Source organism: Balearica regulorum, chromosome 7 (genome assembly GCF_011004875.1).
Source record: "Balearica regulorum gibbericeps isolate bBalReg1 chromosome 7, bBalReg1.pri, whole genome shotgun sequence".
Taxonomy (NCBI): domain Eukaryota; kingdom Metazoa; phylum Chordata; class Aves; order Gruiformes; family Gruidae; genus Balearica; species Balearica regulorum.
Window position 1 is genome coordinate 3,537,345 of NC_046190.1, and position 24,227 is coordinate 3,561,571.

The following is a 24,227-nucleotide window of genomic DNA, read 5'->3' on the forward strand; positions in this document are numbered from 1 at the left end:
AAAAAACCCAGTGCCTTGGGCTGCAGACCAAAGCTCATCTCTCTTGGCGTGTTACGGTATGGGGAAACAGCGTGTGTCAGGAGGTCATGTGAATTGCAAGCCATTGCACTTTCCGAAGTACAGCTGGGATAGTTGTCCTCTCTGGACCACCAAAAATTGGAGCAGACCAAGGGGAAATCCAGCACCAAGCAGATTGGCCTTAAAGGGGAGGATCAAGTAGAAGTATATCATTAATGGCATCCAAAAACATTAGAGCTATGATAACAGTGGTTAGCATAAAAATTACTGCTCTGCCTAAAAGCTGTGGCAGGGTACGTATCATTTGTTATTGAACTGAAGGACCTGACTCCCATGGAGAAAATTAGGCCAAAATTTGAAGGTGCAGTGAATTAAATTAAGAAAAAACAACCACTTCCCATAAAAAATAGTCAGGATGTGAAGAAGAAAAGCATTTCAAAGAGCAGAAGGATGTCCCAAAGCATTACTGACACCTAGAAAATGCCTACAAATTTGAGGAAAAATTCTACATACCTCTTTAGTGGTTGTTGCTTTGGTTTTCCTAGCTGTTTAACTTTATTATTTCTGTTTTTCCTCTGTTCCTTTTATTGCATTAGTTAGCTGTCTGAGATGCTGGACTAACATCCCTGGGATTGATGAGCTTTGCATGCAGAACGAGTAAGCCGGTTTTACTGCGCCCTTCTGTACCCTGCCCACTTTGTCTACCTCTGTCGTGCTCTGCCTCTTGTCTCCTAATAATGAGAGAATAGTTGGGGATTTATACGGTATCTCCCTCCTGCTCAGACAGTTGGCAGAATTGAGAGGAGAAAGGGGACTGTGGCTAGATTGAGTCTATTGTACTATGATATCACTGTCTAATCTCCAACCAGCTCGTTTTTTGCAATCTACACATCAGCCACCAGTTGCTAAAAAACGTTTCCATTATTTTGGACAAGGATCTAATTAAAACCAGAGGTCTGGAGGGGAAAGGCTCAGTATTCCATTACACGTTTCCCAAATTGTTGAATTCCCTGCTATTCTGTTAGTAGCTCAGACTGTGTCTTCTGTTCCCTCACCTAACCGGGCAGGGTTAAAGCTTTTTTGTTCAGTATTATCTAGATCTCCCTGACAACCTGGCATCTCTTCTGTCATGTGTGCTTTCTCTTTAACCTTTGTCGACACCGCTGTTGTAGGCTTGTCCGGCTTTGGGTAGCAGACAGACACGAGTGGTAGAAAGTCTCCCATGCACCTTCGGTGTGTGCTGCGTTCTTTGGGCAGCTGGCATGATACTGATAAAATTTTATCATCTCCTGCTTTTTGCTATGGAAGCGTTGTAGCTAATTCCTACGGTGCAGCACAGTGTAACATCTCTCAAGTAAAACGGCCTAGTGATTTCCCTGTTAGTATTGACCTAATGGCAGAGCCCAGCCTAAATAAAAAAAATCACTCTTTATTTTAGGTAGGACAATCAACAATAGGTAGGACAATAAGATGTCTTATGGGTTTGGGTTTTTTTACATAAATAAATTTAAAGAGTAAAAATTCAGCTATGTGCAAGAAAGCAAACAGAATTTTTTTGTGTGTTTGCAGTGCAGAGGACAATTATACATTGATTACCTCGAGCCTCTTGTAGTGTCTCAACAGTTCTCCTTTGGAGAACTCTGTTGGACGGACTTACTCTGGGGGTTTTGTCATTTTAGTTCTTTGTTGTTAAAAACAATCTCTTGCCTTATCTGATACTATCCAACACTAAAACATGGAGGAACAAGTCCTGGTTTGAGTGTAACTCAAATAAAATAAAGATAATTCTGAGTGGTTTGGAAATAACCAGGAGATAAATCAAAACAATCATATCCTTTCATTTAATTCGCCTTTCTTTTGATATTCCAGATGTGAAAGTTGCAAAGTTTTCCTTTTGGATTTTGACTGGCATTAACGCATGTCTCCACGTGCTCTGGATTTAGGTTTCTCCAGTTGCAATGTGCTGTTCTGGGCAGAGGTTTTCATACTGCTAGCACAGCCCGGTCCAAGGCACTGCCTGCTCCTCCTGTTGTGAGGAGGTGGCAAATTTAAGGGATAGGATAATGTAGTCTCATCTTTTCCATGCCAAAGTCTAGTCTTAAGCCTGTTGGCAAAAGTTTTACCCTTATGAATTCCTTGGTGATGCGTGCTGTTTCTTTGACTGATATGCATAGGCAGGGGAACATTTCTACATCACTGCTCAAGTTTTCTAAAATATACTTAAATAATTTACATAAAATCCAAATCTGCATGTGAAATAGTCTCATGAGTCAAGGGTTTATTCACTGTGAATTCATTCTGTGAGTAGGAGGAAACCTAAACTGTCTTGGAGGAAATAGCCTTTATAAAATATAGATCTATTTCCTAATGTTTATGTCAGATTCTACTCATTATATTTTTTTTTCCCCCTCTTAGTTACCTCAGTCTGAAACTACCTTACCAACCCCTTGCTAGCACTGCTTCACATGGATGTTAATACTAAATCATTAGAGTTTTTTTCTGTGCCTGTGCCATTGAGTAGGCTCTCTCTGATTTACCAGAATGTGGATTATAATAGAGGCATTAAAAAGGCATGTATCTGTAATTGCTTTTTAATGCCATTGCTATTCATGGGTAATTTTAGTTTCAAAGTAACCTGGAAAGTCATGTCAAAACATAAAGCATTTGATGATAAAGGTGTGCCAAGGAAATTCATCGTACATTATGTTATTTAATTGAAGTACTGTTAAGGATCCTAGAATGGAGCAGGTTTCTAGGTGCAATGTATTATACTTCTGCAAGTCAGACTCAGTGTTGTGCTAATTATTGTGAACTCATAAACAGCCCAGAAAAATTCATATATGTGTTTTATATGAACATTATTAACAACTATCATAGCGGTTCCAGGTATGATAGACATAGCCTGATGCATGAATAGTAGAAAATAATATTTAAACTGATGTGAATTCAGTGCCATGTGGAAATGCACGCCCTACATTTATCCAGCTTTTTATAGGTGAATGACGTAGTTCTCCATGCAGAGGAAGCTGAGTTAGTTCAGAAGTTTCCTAATGGGTTTTACATCACTAGAAAACTTTCAATATATCACTTCAATCTTAGCTCAGGAAGGATGGCTCTCCAGACTCTTGTTGAATAGTTTCTCAAAAGATTTGTTTCTTCACTCTAGGCGTCTTCTAAGTGAGTAACACCTACACAAAATAAAGCAATACGCTGCCAGGATTTCTCCACTGATGTCTGCAGTAGTAGCGTACATACGCTTTATTTAAGTGTGAATAATTCTGTGCGGTGTAAGATTATGGAGCATCAGGTGCATATATTTCATATAGGTAATATGTAAATGTAAGAATGGCAAACATTTTCTAAAGGGATTTTTTTTTGTGTCTAAATTGACCAAGTGCCTCAGAGAAGACTTATTTTAAAAGGATGGTTATCCAAGTGACTCAAGCTGTGTATGTGAAATAACCATTCACTTTTAAGGCTATTTTATGTACGTGGAAAAGTCTATAGTGCCCCAAAGAGAGCGGGAGAGAGAGAGAGAGAGAGTGTGTGTGTGTGTGTGTGTGTGTGTGTGTGTAGGCACCTACCATTTCTGCATGTGACTCATGTCCATATATATGAATAGTTTGTATATAATCCTATGAAACTTTATTTTCTGGCAGATGAGTCTACATTAATTCCTAAAACCCTAAGCAACAACAGAATTACTTTGCAGTGTTAGGGGAGAAAACATTACAATAAAAATGAAGCATACTTTTAATTATCTGTAGTCATTCGGATGAGATCTATAATGAGCTTGATAAATGCTGATGCTCTAGGCATCAATTTTTCAAATGACAGTAGAACCAAAAATATCTGGAAAGGCATTGTTAGCTTAGACTACACAATATTTTTGAGGTCTTGGTTAGTAGGAATAATTAAAATGACTTATGTAAGATAAGTGTCATATCTCTGTCAGCAACTAAATGTTAAATGTTACTATAAACTAATTACCCCCTTGAATTGAAAAGAAAATTATAATTTTGTGTCTTAACTGCTAAAAGACAGTGTCTGATCCTTCTCGCCCAAGCTTTTTACCAGCGTATCTTCAGTGACTTCAGTGCGATGAGATGCCCTCGAGTGAGGTGAGAAGCAAGTTTGGACCCCTGGGCCAGCAAAAAACCTTGCTGTAGCAAGAAGGCAGAATCTCTTTCTGACATTAATCATTTCCTAAATGAGTAAAAGCAGAAGCAGCTGATGTTGTGGGTTTTTTCCTTGTGTTTCTGACCAGAGGCTTGCCACTGGAGCGGGGCGGAGGGATCCTCATGGCCCAGCCCCACTGCCTGCCCTGCCTTCCCACGTCCGTCTGCTGCAGCTCTGCCACGCTCCCGGTCTGCAGCGAGCCAGCTCACCTAGTAAAACCACAGGCATTGGTCTGATGCTCTCCTGCAGTCATTTTCTGTCTAATTAATGTGTTATTTGCTTCATAAAAGGTTCTGACACAAGGCAAAGAATTAGATACAGTGGAACGTCCAGCAGGGAGAGAGGTGAAAAAAAAAAAAACCAAAGAAAAAAGCTTAAAACCTAGTTTACCCTTACCCCAGTGTCCTGATTTCACTGGCCATTCTTCCTTTCCTGCCTGGAAAACAGGAACTTGGAGCCTGGCCTGACAAATAGGGATGATGATCTGTGTTACCTCCATTAGAGGTCCCACTGAAGTCACGTCTTGTGGTGTTGGTCGCGTGGTGCCCTGGCAATTGCCAGCCTCATCTACTGTGTTGTGGTACCCCCGGATTTGAGGTTTAAGAAAAACACCAATGTAGTTGTGTTGCTTTTTTGTGTCTTGCTTAGTAAGAAAAACGGATCTCCTGTTCCACACTAATAACAAACATAGGCATGTAAGAAGTGATGAAAGGAGAGCTATGGAGGGAGAATGTGGGGAAAAGGAGAGGGGATGGAAAGATGATGAAGAATGGCTAAGGTAAAATGCAGGGAATGTAGGAAAGTAATTGATGGGTAAGAAGGAAGGAAGGAAGGAATGAGGAATATTTCAACCCCCATCCTTTCTCTCACATGCCTCTACTCTATAAACTCGCTCATTGCTTGATACCTCAGGCCCGTGCTTTTGTTCTGCAAACACCCAAATCACCTCATCCCAATTTCAAGTGATATGTTGAAGCAGAGTTAGTTGGAAATGAGCCATCACCCTCTGAGACTGTAGCCTAACGTTACTTGAAAAATCACTCCAGACTTTCCCAAGTCACTTGAAGTGCCAGATGCCACCAGCTGATGCGGTGTTTGGGATGCGCTGCCCGATGGCGGGGGCCGAGGCAGTCGGTACAGGGCAAGAGCAGCCCACCGTCATGAAGCCTGCATGGTGAAGGATGTGCTCATGTCAGAAGTGATTTGGAAAACGTGCAGTTACACCTTCGTTGAAGAAATGATGCTGCTAGCAGTGCCAGAGAGTGATTGCATTTTTATTGGATCGGAGGAATGTTGACAGGAGTCCATGTTCTCGTGCAGCTTTGCTTGCTCTGGTAAGAATAACCCTTACACACTTGAAAACCACCCGAGCAATCATAGTCAGCCTCCAAACAAAAGCACGCAGGTTACTGAGACAGTGGGTATCTTACTGGCTGTTTTTACCGTTCCAGTAATATTGCGCTCGGCACCAAAACCAAAGCCTTATCCATCAACTTCCATGAAGCAGACTTCCGAGCACACCAGCTGTAATTGCTGCCGTTAGCCTTAACGTGATGCCTAAAATCTGCAGCTGCAGTCTTGTGTTACCAAATTAATGATCTTCATGGAAGTCACTGCTTTAATTGGAAAGGAAGCGTGTCGGGGAGAGTGAGAACACCCTTGTGATCTCTTGTTTAATCTCAGAGTCTCCACTCCACATTTGTCCCTGGCTCATAAAGGATTTGGAGGCAGAGCAGGAGCAGTATTTCAGGGAAATGTAGCATGCTTCTCCTCTTCACGAGTTATTTCCCAAGTATTGGCCACTGTTGGAGACAGAATATAGGACTAGGTGGACCTTCAGTCTGACAACCTGCAGCCAATCTTATGGCTTTTGCACCTACTTAGTTTTAAATGAGCATCATTTGTAGGCTTGAGACTTAAACACAGATTTTGCACAAAAATATCCTTACACATCTCTGCCCTCTTCATCCAGAATTTTAAAAGGTTAGTGAGACAGATGATGAGGCATAGGGCAAAATGAAGGCGTATCTGTAAAAGTCAATGGTGTTCTGCGAGTGAAATATGAGTACAGCCTACTTAGAGCAAATGGCTCATTCCTGGGGCAAGGAAAAAACTGTGGGCTTAGTAAAACAAAAATACTATTTTATGTTTCAACAAGCTGGCAGAAATGGCAAGACAACTTCATTTAAATTAAAAATGCAAAAGGCAAACCCACAGGCACACACTCAAAAGCAAGAATAAGATACAGAGAGGATGTGATTATTGGTTAGAGTCTAAGAATAAACCTAGGCTAAGTAAGAGCCTGGCTTTCTAAAAGTATCGCAGATGCTTGCATATAACATTTGTAATCCCACAGCACTATTTACGTTTTGCTAGTTATATTTTAATAAGTTCTGATTTTTCATTGCAATTGCTTAAATTTCTATGTTTATAAATTTTCCATGTTAGGACTAGTTTTCTTGGACGTTTTAAATAGAGTTCTGTGCTAGTCTGGAAATGTTCAGATGAAAGTACAGTTAGACGATTTGCCCAATGATATCTGTTCAGCTGCATAATTTTACTCCCTTACAAATGACATATTTAATTGAATGAAACATTTCAAACAGACTTTGACAGCTTTCCAGCCCGGTATCTCCGAACTTACTATTTAATGAAAATATGCCATCCTATAAACGGTACAGGAACTATAAAGAATTTGTTTAATGAAAAGCAGTACTGTGATGTTAGAAAAGAATGCATTAAAATATTATGTCTGCCACTTGTGATATATGTACTTAGCTTCTGAAACATCTCAATGTTTTCTAGTGAGTCTTTTGAGTCACGATTTTACGGTACTGTCTGTGGTGCCTACATCTGTAACTCTAACGCTGTGTTCTGCGTGCAAGAGCAGAATGTTAAAGAAAAGCCCCTAGATTATCTTGCACAAGTTTTAATGGAAGCATAGTAATAGGAAGTATGCATTTCATAAGAAACCACGCTACTGTCATCTGAGGAACAGATCCATGGAAGGGGAGCCAGAAGTTTCAGAGCAGTGGTAGTCTTTAGTCTAACCAAAGCCAATTCAGAATACTGAGTTGCGTAAATTTGTCCAGGTTCAGCCCGCAGCGTAGCAGTGCACGTTACTTTTGATCTTTGCCGTAGAAACTTCAGAGGTGTAGTAGTTCAGTGGTTATATTTCCAGCATAGTGCTTTAACTTTTGGCATGATGCTTCAGGGTTTCACGGCCACTTCCATTACTCTAAGTTAAAAGTACTTAATGTTGCTCACACAGTAAAGTATCTCTAAAGCAGTCAGCCTACATAGTTTGTCTAAATGTACAGAATTGCATTTTTCCAAGAAAAATCAGTTAGCCATTAAGCACTGTCGTCTCTCCGTAGCTGACAACAAATTGTGGCCAGTGTTATTCTGGAGCCTTTACTGAAGGTGTTTGCTTTTCATGGCATGCTGCTCAGCTGAACCGATAACATGATTTCTATTATTCCACTACACGGGGAAGTTCAAGGAGGTAGTATAAAATATTCCTCACAAGGAGGTCTCCTAGGACAATTCTGTGAGAGAAATGCTGAAAACTGTCAAATGCTGCTTTGGAATATTGGAGTTGGATGGTGAAAAACAAATTCAGAATATCTTTGCAGTTAACATGGGCGGGATGCTGGGAAACCGGTGCTGACTTTGGCTTTCGGTGTGTGCGAGATGAGCGGTTTTAGTCAAAGCTCACAGAAGTGGTGCCGTTCCCTCTTCTGCTGGAGAAGTTTTTCTATGTCTCCAAGCTCTCTTGCGAAGACAGAGCGAGCCTTGCTGGTATTTCTCTCATTCCCCCCCTCATGCCATGCGGGTTGCTTCTTCCCTTACTGACCATCCGAGGTTCAGGGTACCTAACACTGTCCCATTATTACTAACTACCCTGAGGGTTTCAGCCAAGCTTAAGCCATTTTAAGGAGAGAACTTGTTTTGACCCATCTACTTGGTTGGAAAACACGTTGTTTATCTTCTTCTGAGAGAGAAGATACTTTCACTGCAACACTGGTAGTCTGTTCATTAATGTTTTGGAATTAGAATGATAAAATAAGTGCTAGAGTTTTGGCAAGTAAATGTTTGCCGTGAACATTACAATGAGTGATGGAAGCAGGGTGTGCAGCCCAGAGCCTGGAGTAGCATGGGAGGCTGCGTGACGTGCTTAATTTCATTTCAATCTTTTTCTATTGAAGTTTGGGGAGGTGAGGTTTATGGTTTATTTTCCAAGCAGTCAGGAAATAAGAAAGCTCTCAATCATTTAGTGATTTCCAGCTAGGGAGGTGGATTTCTCCCTTAGTTGTTTAGATTTATTTGCTTAGATTGTTCTTGGGTTTTCTGTATGTGCCGCAACCTCACGTAGTGACTAGTTCTGAAGGAAGACAGGATGCTTGTAGTCTTTAAAAGCTGTGCCTGTCCCTCATCTCCCTATCCCCAGCACACCGGGGAGCAGCTATGATGATGAGAGTGCCTGTGTTTCAACGCACTGTCCAGGGACAACTCAGAGCGTGGCTCTTGCTTTTGACGTTGTAGCCTGTGTTTATGAAAATTTGCTCTCTTCGTGCCAGATATTATTCCACTCATGCATGGGGATGGGAGTGGGATTTTAAACATGGACTCCAGTAGACTCAGGATTATACGAATTTCCACATCAAATGAACTGGGTAGAAGTACAGAGACATATTTTTCAAATGTAGCATTAGATCAACTCAAATTGTCTATCTACAGACCATGTGAAATAGGCCAGAGGCTACTACCATAGAGTTAATATCGAAACTTTGGATGCTTGGTTGATTTCCTAGCTATTATGGTTTTATTTTGCTCCCCTCTTTCCCTCAGAATTGTTGTGCTAATTAAGCTCCGTGAATTTCAATCTCTCAGGTTCTTCGATTATGACATTGCAGTCCCTGTATGGCAGCACACTGGAGTGTAGCAGATAGGATATTATAAAGTGGAGACATTCAGTGGGAAAATGTCCAAAAGCATTTCAAATCACTTAAGATAATTAAACAAGGGGAACAAAAGTGGCGTGTTTAAAGAATATGTGGTGGTTTTGCGAATAAGATGATGTTAGGTGCCTGTGCATGGGAAACTCATTACCCATGCTTCACTCATTCGTTATATCGTAATGAGAAAGAAGAATTGAAAAACGTCTCTGTGAGTATCGCCTTTGTGAATATAAGGAGGTACTCGCACTGAGACCACCACTGCAGAAACAGAAGGCTTAACAGACGTGTTTATTGCTATGGATAGACCTGTGAAGAAATACAACTGAAGAAATAACAACTAATTCCAGTATAAAGGTCAAAATGACCTGAATTGAGATACTTAAGAATTAATGGAGTACGCCGGTGTCAGTAGGCAGAGGGTTAGATGACATTTTTTATAACTGCCTATATGCCACCGTTTCACTCTGCTCACCTCCCCCGTTTGTGGGCAAGGTTTAAAGTGCATTGCCGGAGGGCTTTTGATAAGAATTTGTATAACAGAGTGAGGCAGTACTTGGATGGGGGAGAAAACAGGCACTTTATCATTCGGAAGGAGGCGAAAGAGTAACGAGAGTAAGTAAAGGTCAGCTGTCTGTCTGAGCTGCAGGCAGCGTTGCTGAGGAGAGGGGAAGCACCGCGGTCAGACTGGAGTCGGCCTTGCGCTGCCAGTGGCTTATTACGATCAGCGCTCCCACGGAGTAGGTAGAGCAGCTGGCTGACATCATTTAAGAAGTCATAGGAATATTTAATGTTCTTCCTAAGCCGCCGGTTCTTCAAGTACTGTAACTACACTGGGGTGTTAGTCAAAATCAAAGGTAAGCAGAAGAGCAAACTTGAGAGCGTGAAAAGTGTATGTTCTTCCCAACGTTCAGTTCTCAGCCCCATTCTCTACATCATCAAAAGCAACCCTGTGGAACCTCCTAACCAAGGGTGCATTGCTGTGATGTTGGACCCCAGAGCAGAGATCTCCAGGTGTGACCATATTTGAAACAAGATTTAAGATGACAATTAGGGGCTGCATTTCCAAACCTTTCCACAGGATGAGGAGTTGCAGAAACAAAAATCAGATTATACATCTCAGTGCTGTTAGTCTTGCAGTGTAAATGAAGAGTACCCAGGATTCATTTTTAGGCATGTCAGAGCTCAGAATAAAATAGTCAACAAAACTCTAGCTCAGATTTGAGGCTGCTTTACACCTCCATGAGATTCAAAAGAAAACACAGAGCTGCTTTTAGAAATTGTTTATGGTGTTTCCATTTCAGGCATGGGATTTTAGCTCAGTGTCCAGTTCCTGCTTCACGTTACCCTGTCTCAAAGTCCTAGTTCACGCCTGATGGCAGTAGGCGGATCATGCCGCATCCCTGGGAGTGCTGGGTGGGTTTGGGCTGTATGCCACAGAGCGCCTGCCCAAGAGAAGCAGCCCAGGTCCCTGCTCGCTCCCCAGCACTAACAACCAGACAGTGCTGGCAACAGCAGGCATTTGTTATTGTAAAAACTTGGGTCTCTTCCGCCAGCCCTGACTCCCTGCTGAAGCAAAGGTCAAGTTTTATGCTCCGTGTCATGCCAGAGGACCATGCATGGTCTTTCTGAGATGTGTAACAGTTGGCCACGCACCACCCAGGACGTGGAAGAAATGTGTACCAGATTATCCAGACATTGTACTGTTCAGCTTTAAAGCAGGGCTGTTGAATCTCAGTTGCTGGGTGTCACATCAGTCTCACAGAGCAGCTTTGAGAGACTTGTAGATGTCTTTTGATGGATAACAATGTTGGTGTCTTCCCCCTTACGTCTGTATTGCAGGGGGATGACCTGGAACAGGGAGGGCAACCAAAGAAGTTTCATCCTAAAAGACAGATTGCAAAACAAGCCTGTGTGCTGTTAGAAAGAGATTTACTCCTTAGGCTTTTGTCTACCAGTTTCTCCTATATCATCAAGGGAAACCCCGGTGTCTGCTCCTACTCTGATAATACTTAGATTTTTCCTGAGTAGCACTAGCATGAAAAGTACACAGCTCTTGTCATTTTTTTATAGCCTGATATGCTGCACTCAGCATGTGGATGGTAAAGGGAGAATTTGATAATAATCTGCACCTATCTGAATGATATATGTACCAAGAAGGAAAAGCAATTGTTTCAGCTAGTGAAAGAAGTGTAACTAGGAAAATCTAGCAAAGGCTGAATATCAGGAAATGCATCGTGACAGTAACATCTGTTGGAATGCAAAGTAATCTCCCTTGGAAAGTGGTGGGATCAGCATTGCTTCTGACATTTGAAGCTCAGTGAGACAGAACCTAATTTGATCTACAGCACACTTGGCTTCCAGGGAGGCCATCTGTATGATCCACTAGATTTTTTCCATCCCTAACTTCTGCAACTCTGTCTTTCTGCCTCTCCCTGGGTGATGAAATATCATTATAACCTTTTGAAATAATATATTGGTGCCTGGAGAGCAGAGAGGGATTTTCTCATTTGCAAGTGAGAGGCAGCGTGTTAAATTACCATTCCTGTCATTAAATGGATTGAGTAAAGAATTTGATGTGTTTAAAATAGGGCATTTTCCCCCTCCCCAAACGAACTGCCTAAGACTTCACGTTGGGGGGGGCTGGGAAGGTGAGGGTTACAAGTTTAAATAATGTTCGTCATATTCCCTGAGGCTTAGGTCAGTGGAAGCTGCTTGACACCTGAAAATGTTTCAGCGAATCTGACAGGTAAGCTTCCTGCTGATTTGCAGAGGATGAGGAAGCCCGTGCTGTGTCTGTCTTAGGTCAGGAGGGAAAAACTTGTCCTTCTGGGCCATCGAAGCTTCAACTTGTTAATTTGGCTCTGGGAAACGTGAAAAAAATCCATAGTGCTGACAAACATAGTGACTAAGCACATAAGTAATTTAACTAAAGAATTGCACTTTTGCATCTTCAGAGAATAAGTGACAAAGTTGTGGTGTTACTTCGACTGATTTGGTTTAATCGTATCCAGCAGTTGATGCAGTTCTCGATAGCATTTGTTTCTTCTTCATGCAGTGCAAAAAATTGATAATCATCTGGTACTGCTGAGCGTTGTAGCTGACAACATTTGAAACTCCAGACATGGTGATGAATCGCACTATGATATATTAATGTTATTTTGATCCCTGCTCTTTCAGAACTACATTGATCCAATTAGGTTAAGTAGCTTGCCATCTAAATTAATTTACTTTCCTCTATTATTCTCCTTTACTGTGGGTCACAAACAGAAATGTAAATCAATCTATTACATTGCATATCTTTTTGGGGAGGTAATTAAATTACCAAATAGATACATATGTTGAATTCATTGTTTAGTGTGTTAAACATTATTGCCATAATTGGAAAGTGAAGCAGCGCACACTCAGTTGTGGAATTTGAGTCCTTGTTACACTTAGTTTTCATCTTTCAAGAAATGCCTTTAGATGACTTGCTGTCCCTGGATACTAATGCTGCATACTTATATGCCTATACAGCTTTTAAGATATTAAACATTTTGAAAGTGAGGATAACAGCTTCTCTCTGTGCCAGGAATTGTTGGACTTCCTGGCGACATGTCTTGTAGAGGTCCCCAGCCTCTACAGTGCAGAGAAAACTTTTCCTCTGGCTTCCTCTCACACTAGCATTAGTGCCGTACGTGGCAGGAAAACAGATGTCTCGGCAATGATGTCTTAGTTACGAAACTGAAGGAGCATTAATGAAGACTCCTGAAAAAACTTTCTCATTTTCTTAAAATGGTCCTTCAGCAGTGCATGAAATTTCCATGATTTGAAATCCTACTTTGGCTTATTAGGTTAGTCCAATGGTGGGACTCCATCATCTCAGTGCTCTTGCTGCTCTTTTACTATTGACTCTGGGAATTCTTACGTTCAGCCGGTATTTTCATCAGGGTAGATAGCAAACTTTCATGCTGGCAGGAAGATTGATGACATCTTCATCAGGAATTTGTTTACCTGCTATATTTCCTCACTTTAGTAAGTAGAACTGTCCATGAAAGACTCAAATTAAAATGAAGCATTGATGTAGGGGAATAAGATCCAGTGGTTGCAAACTGAACATTGACACAGTCGAGCTAGATACAAAGTGCAGTATTTTTACATTGAGTGTAAGTAACTGTTAAAAACTTACCAGGCTTGTGATAGCTTCTTGATCGTGGGAGATCTAGACAAGGGCTCTATACAATAAGAAAATGGACCTGGTTCCATCACAGTCATTGTGCGAGAAGATTAATTCAAGTCCAATGACCTACATAATGCGGCAGGTCAGGTTGCTGATCACAGCACTCCCTTCTGGTATTAAAATCTATGAATCTATGAAATATTTTCTAAATCTGTGCCTGAGGGTAGAATGAACAGAAGCGGAAAGGTCACCTTTATCATCACTGCTGTCAAACACTTTGGAAATAGCAGAGCACAAAGCGAGTATATTGCTCAATCGCTTTGCCCTTATGCTACATCTGTTACCCTATCCCTTGCCTGTATTTTGTCTCATGAAATAAAAATCATTCAGGTATCCTATATGAAATCTCATTTCCAAAAAGTACACAGCAGAACTCTGTTGGCTTCAACAGCAATGGGATCTCACCTTTTGCCTTTACAAAGGTAACGAATGCCTGCTAAGCGCAGACCTTAGCGGTGTTGTTATATAAATAATAATGATAATTAAGAAAGCAGCTGCTCTTTATGATAACGAGAGAGTAGGAAACATAGCCACAGCACTCTTAGTTTCAGGCAGGCCTTCCAGAGGCTGCGGGCACAAGAGGTGAGATAAGCAGAGGTGTCAAGTGCCGCCTGAGACACCTCAGGGTGTTGGAGGTGTCCTGACGGGGCTGGCTGGTGAAATATATGGAGTCTAAATCAACGTTAGATGCTTGGTCGGGCAACCAAATCCTGCTCTAGGTGTGGTGGTTGGCTGAGATCCTGAGCAGTTCCTGTACCACCCACCAAACGCTGTAGTGCTGTAACATTCGGTATCTATTAATATGCTAATATTTCCCAAAAGCTGAAAGATGTAAAGTGAGAATCGTGCTTGAATACTCATTGTGTTGGGGCTTCGCTATCTTCATCTTTTTATGATGCCATTTGCTTCTATTTTTTTTCTTTTCTTTTTTCTTTTTTCTTTTTTTTAATTCTTGTTTCATTCAGCATTTTTTTTCTTCTGCATTAAGACAGAGGCTTTTAAAGATGGGTTTTATCTCTAATATACAGTTTCTAGCACAACCAGGTCCTTATCATGACTGAGCCATTGGATATTAATGTGATGCAAAGAAATCAGTAATGAAAATTGGATGTTGGTTCATGTTCTAGTTTTAATGTTTATGCAGAGTGCAAGAAATGTGTATCCAGACTGTGTACTAGTTCACACTAGTATATACAAAAGAGTGCAGCATTAACCAGCTTTAAATAAAAGAAAGGGCCTGGTCTGTTCAAATGAACAACCCAAGGGAGGAACACTTCTGTGAAGTGGAACAGAATATTGTGAAATGCTGTGCCAAAGATTTTCAATAGTCCACACTCTTCAGTTTTCGGGAGGTGATGGTGTCATTTATCTTTAGTTTCTTCTATCTTGTGCTTTCACATTTCACTGGAGTGTTTCTCAAAGCTCAAGCATGTTTGTATTGAGGCACGTAGGTTAACACCTATGTTAGGAGTAAATGTAAATATGTATTTTTCCTTCTAGCCTTGTTAGAAATGCTCGTTAGATAAGGAGTTGAAAAACAGATCAATAGCAAGACTTTTTTTTTTTTTTTTTTTTTTTTTTAAAAAGCAGCTGCTGCTTTCCCTGTTCCATGAGTTTACTACAAAAAGAAAAGTTTTCATAGTTGCTATGCACATGACCCTCTCTGGAGATTTCCAGAAAATGGTAATTGCAAGTCAAAATTTTTATGTCATTGCTAAAGGCAGGAGGGGGAATGTGGAGAGAATGAGAACAAAATGTCTCATCACAGACATGGTCTTTCACCATCTACTGATACATCATTTCAAGTCATTAGATTTCCGTTTGTGAATATCCTTTTCAGATGATCAGAATAAATCCGGTACTCTAAGTTCTGGAATGTTCTTGCAGTGTTTTCCCTTGAGTGTCAAAGGAAGAAGTTTGTTTCATTTACCAAGAACTAAACTAGTCTTTGGGTGGTCACTTGGTGGTGAATACAACACATTATACAGTAAAATAAGTAACAGAGGGAAAACGTTTTCCTTTTGCAAAACCCACCATTACTTAACAATACTCCAAATGTCTAGATTTCAGATTTAATGTAAAATGTGTTGAAAATTACATGGAAGAGTCAATACGGAGATGTGCTGGCATGCAGTCCTCCTTTGGAAGAGAAAGCAGTCTGGAAACTTGTAGTCTTTTCACAATTAGCGCAGGAAGTGTTCATGTACTGCCGCGTCGGTGTTTGGAGTTATGTTTTTCCTTATTTCGCACACAGTCCCGGTAGTCATTGTATCATTAATGCTTGGCTTTGATCACTATCTTAAACGGAACCACTAAAGGACAGAGTCAAGGCGATGTGGCCTTAATATTCCATGTACTTTATATTTTTCAGGGGCCTATTAGCCAGCAGCTTCACAGAAACACATTATTTGAAAGACGGCACTGATGTGGTTCTCGCACGCAATTACACGGTAAGGTTGGCGTTTCGTGGGTAGGTGATGTTTCATCGTTAAAACCCGAAGTGCTCTCTGCCGGGATCTGAGCCATGGGATGAAACAGCTAGATGTGTGATCTTTTTTTATTGTTGCCTTCAGTACCTTTTTGACTGCTGTGATCCTACTACACGTGAATTTTGAGAGAGAGACGTTAAAGACAAGCTGTGGGGTTTTTAACCAGGTGACTTTTAAAATCTGTAAGATTTATTCGGCTTCTTGGAAATATACCCATTAAAATTTTATAATAAATGCAGTCATTGGTGATCAGGTATGGAGGAAAGTCCTGGTTCAGTTAGGAACAGAGCCCTAAATATCTAATTTCCATAGTGCTGAAGCTCCCATCAGAGGTTTTGAAGGCTTGGGTGTCTTTCCACATTGGGGAAGCCATGGCTGGGGTTTGGGAGAAGGGGTTGCTTCGTTGGGTTTAGTTTTTAAACCAGACCTTAAGACTGTTATGGATATACTTTTTTATATATATACACACACATAAGTATGTGTGTATATGTTTATGTTTATGTCTATGTATATAGATTTAGATAAATATGGCTAATGTGATCCTTGTTAAAATCAGCAGTTAAAAACTACTTTTCATAAATAAAAAACACTTTAAGGTAGTAATGTTTTTGTCCTCTGGCAGTATGAACGCCTTAATTAGAAACAATGCAGCAAACGATTTTAATTACAAAGTTTGTCTTTTATCTGCCTAAGTCCTATAAAGTATTTGTTATGTTACGTTACTTATTTATTGATGCTGTCAGAAGAGGCATCTTGCTTTGTGTTCCCATCCATAATGGGCTTTGCTGGTATCAGTGAAAGACATTATTTCCATGCATAACGTCTTACTTCTGAAAAAGCATCTTCATTATAGCCCCAGACTTCTCAAGTAAAGCAATCATTTGGCAAACTTTCACTGTTTTCTTTTTTGCTGGCTGCTCATATCTTCTTCAAAAACAGCTTAGTAGAAAATAGTCATTTGTTTTAGAAACGGGAAGGCTGTATAGACTTCTAAAGGAAGTAAAAGGAAAGAAGTGAAGCACACAAGTTTTTGACAGATTAACCTATGTTAACATGAATATGTGTACAACTAATGATAGCTAGGCTAAAAAAAAAATCGGTTTTCGTAATGGCGGTAAGTCATGATTAATACTGACAGTGTGTTTTGCTGCCTAAATTATTTTTTTGAGAGATCAGTGAATTCATTTTTTATTAAATACTGCAATATGGTTTCAAAAAGATAAGTCGCTGTGATTTCATTTTTATATCTCTTCTTCACTGAGGACATCAATATAGTCTGTAGTTGAAAACCAAATCCAATTTCCCATTGAAAAGTTGCTTAGTCAAATTCTGCTTAGAGGTCAGACCAAGTTGGGTTTGGGGAGCTGTCATGTGGGGAGTTTCTCTAGCACACGAGTCAGTGTCCAGTTAGTTTTCTGGTTTATAGCACTTGAAAAATTTACAGTTGTCAAAAGCTGGTATTTATTAAATGATCTCAAGTAAGGGTAGAGTACTGTTTTAAGTATGACAAATCAGCCACAGTAATTATTTGTTTTTAGAGGGTCATCCATTTTATATACTAGTTTACAGGAATAAAAAGACTTGATAGGAGAAAAAAAAATCCTGCAGTTCAGTGGAGTTACTGAGCTAGAAATCAATTTTCTACCAGTCCGATTGCAGGCCACGGTCTGCTAAGTTTACATTTTCAGTGTTGAACTTTGGCATCGTATAGCATGTGGATCTCAGAGAAGTTGTGAAATGGGCCACAACAAGGAGCTCAAAGTTAATAAAATGACAAGTTGTGTATGGAGAGGGAAAGAAATCGGGCCCTTTGCCACAATTCACTCTTTGATAAAGACAGCTAGAGTGCAGCAGCCGCCTGCGTGGCACGAGATACCAGCTTGACCTCCCCGTTTCACTGAGGACACTGGTGATGCTAAACCCCGATGATGGGCTGCTTAAGCGCTCTGAACTGCACCTCTGCCTCATACTTTAAGTGATGAGAATAAACCTACTTTATTTTTGGTTTTAGACTGTTTCAGGGTCACCGTGTGAGAGTCAGTGCTGAGGAGGGGTGTTGGTTTTCCTTCTGTCTTATCAACTGGATGCATGTGACTGATAACGTTAAAATAAAGTGAAATAGTATACTCATGCTGAAAACTTTGACGTCCACAGCAATTGTGACTGAAGCAATCATCCCCAAAAAATTCAGTCTGTGACTTCCTCCCTTTTACTGTGCCTTTATCCTTGCTATCGTGTTACCGACTCTTTATGACTACTGATGATAAAAATACCCAAGAGTAAAATACTATTACCCTGTTTCTGTCATTCCTCACACAGAGAAAAGCTATTGAGAATTGTGTTTAGAAAGTCAGATGTTGCTGTTCTGTGTTCAGTTGCTCATGTTGGAAATACAAATGCTCTAAACAAATATTTTTCATGGTATAACCTTATTTCCAGAAAAATTCATATCTGAATTATTCCATCTTGCCGGCATTTTCATAGCTATTGCTTTCTTTAACAAAATCAAGGTGGTCTTTAGAAGTCCGCTATGTGAGGCTTGGTAAGTGAAAACCATGCCCCAAAACTGAAAAGGTTAATTAATGCAGCTAGATGGATGTGAATGAACCGAGTAATAAAACGGCACAGTGAGATGACAGGTTGAAGCGTGAGTGATAACTTTCCTTTGCACTAATAAGATAGGAACCTTTTACAGCAGTGTTTTCAGCTTCCAGGTGGCATTCAAAGGAGCCATGAGAAAAGAAATGCTGGACGTGACACAATCGTTGCTTTCCAGCCAGTCACATAATTGGGAATGTAATATAACCTTTAGTCAACAATAAAATTAACCTGGATTCCAGACAGATATGTGTGTGTGCTGAGAAAGGATCTCTGTCGTGGGTGCCTTTTGCAAGCAGTGGATTATTAAGGAAATACAATAACCTAGCCCCAAAATGAAACTGGATTGTTGCCTCTCAAAATAGAAGACCCTCTTATTCTTGGTTGTTCTTAATAACATGCAGCCACTCGTTGGGTAATTCAATAGAAGGTTTCCTTTCCAACCTGGTTCCCTTCCCCTTCATTTGCTCTGCAATTTTTTTCAAACTGTAGGATTGGAATTGGCTTTTTTTATACTTCCTTTTACACATAGCTACCTCCTATTGACATACGTAGATGTAAATGACCTCAAACTAAAATATATGTCTATAAAAGTAGTAAAATGTGTCAGCTGATTTGTTCATCTGATTAATTTTATAAAATATTCCATATTGTAACTTCAAATAAAATAACACAGGAAAAGGTGATCAATCATGAAATTTAAACACCGTTGACCCTCTTTAAAAAAACACAACACAACAGAAAACAAAACAAACAAAAAATCCACTCCCACACTTCAGAGTTTAAAAACACCCAAGATTTCCATTTAGGAACCATTTGGACTAAGTATGGTGAAAATTTAGTGGGGCAGGAAAGGTGCTGTCAGAGTGGTTCTGAATGCTGTAGCCTGAAATTGATAATCACTTTGAAATAAAGGGGATGGGAAAACATGAAGAAAATAGAGGGCAAAGAGTGTTTATGACTATTGAAATTTTTATTTTTTTTTTTCAATCAGGGTCACTGCTATTACCATGGGAACGTACAAGGGTACCCCGACTCCTCAGTCAGTCTCAGTACCTGCTCTGGACTCAGGTGAGCCAACATTTCAGTAGTACTTGAGCTCCTTAAGAAACCATCCTAGTGCCCATTGAGTTTCTGGTTTGCCTTTTAGTGAATGTATCAATATCTGGTGTTCAAATCTTGGTACAATCTCTGTAGAAACATTTTCCCTCTGGTTGCTCTGAAGAGAAAAAAAAGAAATAGATAATGAAGTTTGGAGGGTTTCCATGATGTCCCTTCTCTCCTGCTGCCCATCCTTGTCTATACCCTTTTACAGCAGCGCGGTGCTTGGCACAGTTTGGGGCTGGCAGTGCCCGGTGGTCCTCCAGGCCCCCTTGTCCTCAAAGCTGTTTCACCAGTGATGGCAGAACTGCTTTGCAGCTGCGAACTCAGGCACCGTCCAGCAGCCTCGTCATTAGGAGAGTTTGCTTTATAAATGTGGCTGTGGAGCTCCATAAATTGCGTTCATGGCAGGTATGGTGCTCAGCATTAGGATTTTAGCTACTTGTTAACAGAAGAATAGCAGATTCACATTGCTGAAAACCAAATCTCTTCTGAGTTTGAGAAAGGAACAGGCTGACAACATATTAAATACACAATGGACACAGTTCAGGAAACAATTATCTTCCTTACTTGGACAATCAGAGACTGGTATTTACTCACAGAGCTGTTCCAAATCACAGTAATTAACTGTAAATTGGCTCTAGTGTTCTCCCTGGAAAACCCAGTTTTCCTGTCAAATTTCCAGCTGTCTCAACCTTTTCTGTGTTTGTTTAATTTATCTACAAACAGCATGAGTAGCTGGAGTCTTTTTCCCTTGATTTTGCATTTTGTGCAACAGTGGGATTACCAAGGCTTTTATAATGGAGCTTTGGGAGAGACAGCAGCAGAGAGACCAAACAGGTTGTTACCAGGACCCCTCTCCCTGTCGGAGGGACCCCTTTGCTGTAGGGGATGGGATTCCCGTGGAATTCCCACATGGAGAAGGATTTTGTGGGTGCTTCGGTATGTATCTGGTACCTTCCACAAGTTTACTCTAATGGACCCCTTGCGTGGATCATGGCAGTCTGCGTTCACCAATCATTCTCACAGTCTTTTGTATATAAAAATATAATGCGGTGCTCTGGGTATTTTAGTTAGAGGGATTGCATTGCTGCAAGGTCCACAGGGAAAATTTGCACTGTGTGAGACAGGGTCTGCCCCGATGTCTTGTTCCAGAGCTACCTAAGAAGTTAAGCACTCTCAAGAGAAATTACTCTTCTCCACATTAAATGCATTTTCTTTCTCCTCCGATGTGCCCTTTTTACAGTTGGTGAGCTCACAGAGTAATTTCCCAGTTTTAGGTAGTCAGGTATGTCAAGGCAACATATGCTGGTGGTGACATTTTTCTCTCATCTGGTACTATCACAGATAAATCCCCAAAGCGCAAGCTGACAGTTTTACGCTCCTTCCCCACAGGAAAAGTGTAGCAGCATGTTTTTCAGTACAAATTTTCCTAAGTTTCCCTGCCAATGCGTGTTTCGCTATAGCAGGAGAACAATTAAGGACGTATCTCAGTATCCGTGCCCGTTTAGCTGCTGCATTTGCTGCTGAGGTTGGTTAAGAGAGTGTCCATGAGCAAGAACAGTTTGTGATAAGGGTGCCTGTTGACTTACTCCACAAAACTCATTTCACAGCCTGATAGCCAACAGTGTATAACTTACAGTCATTACCTGTGCTTGATCTGAGCCAGTGATGTCTGTCTGAAAGGTTTCATAATTCATTGTCAGCTCCTTGAACCATCCAGACCTTCTCATTAAAACTGGTTAGGATAAAGGGCCAGGGGGTGTGAAATCCCAAGTAGTTGCACTGAGGTCCTGAGAGCACTAAGAACCTTCCAGAATCAGGCCCACAGGTCACTATATACCTCTGCCACCAAAACATTATTGTGGCACTGCGTCCTTTGAGAATTTGGGTGGAAGGATCTAGTAGAAGATGTCCCTGCTCATTGCAGGAGGGTTGGACTAGATGACCTTCAAAGGTCCCTTCCAACCCAAACCATTCTGTGATTCTATGATTTACTCACTGCATGTGATCCAGTCTGAAATAATATGAGGAGAAATAGGACAGTTCAAAACTACTTCATGGCTTGCTTTGCTGCCAACTTGACTGGTATTACAGCTTGAAAGAATAGTTATGGGTAGGGTAGGGTAGGGTAGGGTAGGGTAGGGTAGGGTAGGGTAGGGTAAGATGGTGTGCTTGCCCATTGGAGTAGGGATTCTTGTTTTTCCATGGCATGATAAAGACTGCAAGCTGCAGGGGTAAAGGCGTAAGACATTGTGCGGCCATGGAGCCCTGGGTGAGGACAGTCCCTGGGGCAGCCGTTTCACTTACAGCAGCCGGTGAAAGGAAAGACTGGTCTCGCTCTCAGTCTGTTCCTGGCTTTGTGACAGTTTCTAAGTGAATTGGACAAATCTCTCTGTCTCGGTTTCTCCATCTGTTAAATTCATTTCATGATTCTTACCTACCTCACACAGCTGTTGCATGGGGCTAAAGTTTAAGTGCCTGAAAAACATCTAATGAAAGGAAGTGCACGCTGTTAGCTCGCTGAAATCTCAGAGCACTAATATCCTCCCACTCCTACTAGACAGGTACCTTGGGCATTGTTCCAGGTGTGGATAGGTAGGGACTGTGTCTTTTCCCCCAGATTAGGAGAGTTCATTAAAAGACACGAAACTAGTCATAAAGAATAGGTTCCACATTTTAGCATGCTCTGAAGCCTGAGTGCTCAGCAGTAGTCAAAGAAGCAAAAAGGATCATAGGAATTACTGAGACAGAAATAGAGGATAGAACAAAAACCCTCATTACCACTTTATAAATCCGTAGTGCACTCACATCCTGAATTCTGCATGCAGTTCTTGTTTTTCCCATCCCCATCCCCATCTCAGAAAAGGAAGCATTATATCCAGAAAAGGTACAGAGAAGGGCAAAAATTATGATCAAAGGTATGGAACAGCTTTTATCCAAGGAGCGAAAATAGACTAGGATTTGTCACTTTTGAAAGGAGATGACGGAAAAAAGGGGGTATGATGAAACAAGGTTGAATGTCATGCTGAAGAAGGGACAATTACTGAATATTTTCATAACCCCAAAATTAGGAGACATCAAATGAAACTTTAGAGCAAAGGAAAGTACTTTTTTATTCACTACATAGTCAAGCTGTGGAGTTCACTGCCACAGGTGGGTGTCAATGTGAAAAATATCAGTAGATTCAAAAAAGATGAGACGATTTAGAGCGGGGAGCTGGGGGAGCCTCTCCAGGGCTGTCAAACCCAAAGATGTCCCTGACTCTCACGCTGTCAGAGCTGGGGGTACCAACTGGAGTGTGCCTGTTATGTCCTTATATCTTACCCCCAAGTATCTGCTGTTGACCAGGGCCAGAGACAAGGTGCTGAGCTGGAGCAACCTTGCTCTGACCTACTGCAACCCTCCAGTTCTCACTTACAGTGCAGCCACATGGTTGAGCATTTGAGATGAGTTATTAGCTTGTAAATAGGATGTGATCGTTCTGTGATGAGCTACAGGAAGAATCAAGTGTGAAATCTGCAAGCTAAGACAGGTTTGGCTAGTTTATGGTTTTCAGGCATATAGAGGGGGTGAGATGTAGTGAGAAGTAGACTTGGCTTCCTTATACACAGACACTCACGTATTCCAGCTATGTTACACCCTCTCAGACATAACATTCGAGTGCCTCGCTACACGTAGGATTACAATGGCATAAATAGTTGGACTGACAACGATAACTGCCTAAAATGCAGGTTGGAGGAGAATATAATCATGCCATAATCTGTATCCTGCTGGCTTCTCCGGAGGAGGAAGAGCTGAATGGTGGAGAGGAGACGGTAAATGCTGAATGCACGAAATGGGAACAATGGGTAATCAGGATTTCCAGCGCTTCCATCCGGATAAGAAAGCCAATTAGACTGTCAAAGCTTGTGGGAAGCTGAAGGTACGACAAAGTCAAGTCGTTTCCTTCCTGTCCTCAGGAAATACCCTTCCGTTTATCTAGCTCAGAGGCTCTTTAAGTTCTTAGCAAATAATTTTGGCCTGTAGCCACCACACACATCTTCTGTGATAGATTTGTATAGACTTGGAGGATTTGTTTCTCCTATTACTTTTCCTGCAACCTAGCAAATACACACAAAAATGCAGCCTGAAGAAGAGCCCAGTCTCCATGGTCCAGGGGCTGGCAGGGGATGCTGGCAGGGGGACGTGCAGCTACAAGGCATCTGCAGTGACCTCTCTGGTGGGGGGCGGGGAGCCTGAGAGTTGCTCTTAGAAATGCCTCGGTAGTTTAAGGATACAAATCTCCCAGGAAGTCTTTTCTTTCTAAAACACCAATATGCTCTTGAAAATCCTAAGAATCCCTCAGAGTTACTCACTTGCTAGATAATAAGCCCATTCACACATACAAAAAGTACTCAATCATTGTCCAACCTCATCAATGACTGAAAGATGCTGTGTCCACAGTGCCAGTGATGGGGATAAGGCCCCAGAACTGAATAGACGGTCATTTTTAATGGGATTACATAGTTATGCTACATGAGGCCGCCGATACTAGAGCCATCCATTTTTCAGCTGGTCTGGCTGAACTCACCGCATCCCAGACACAGTCAGCTGAAGAGGGGATTTAAATATGACACTCCAGACATCAACTATTTAAAAAAGGAATGGTAGTAGGAAACCAGT

General features: G+C 41.1%; 2 protein-coding genes across 2 annotated transcripts in view; one reads left to right on the forward strand and one right to left on the reverse strand.

The window, feature by feature from the left end:
* Nucleotides 1-24,227, forward strand: part of ADAM12 (ADAM metallopeptidase domain 12) — a 183,669-nt gene that overhangs the window by 87,245 nt on the left and 72,197 nt on the right. Inside the window, exons 4-5 of the mRNA XM_075757648.1 lie at nucleotides 15,746-15,824; nucleotides 19,456-19,532. Of these exons, the coding sequence (XP_075613763.1) occupies nucleotides 15,746-15,824; nucleotides 19,456-19,532 (156 nt within the window). The remainder of the gene's footprint in view (nucleotides 1-15,745; nucleotides 15,825-19,455; nucleotides 19,533-24,227) is intronic.
* BCCIP (BRCA2 and CDKN1A interacting protein) overlaps nucleotides 18,875-24,227 on the reverse strand; it is a 147,012-nt gene continuing 141,659 nt past the window's right edge. The window contains exon 8 of the transcript XR_012836277.1: nucleotides 18,875-18,891. The gene's annotated coding sequence lies outside the window, so the exon portion shown is untranslated. The remainder of the gene's footprint in view (nucleotides 18,892-24,227) is intronic.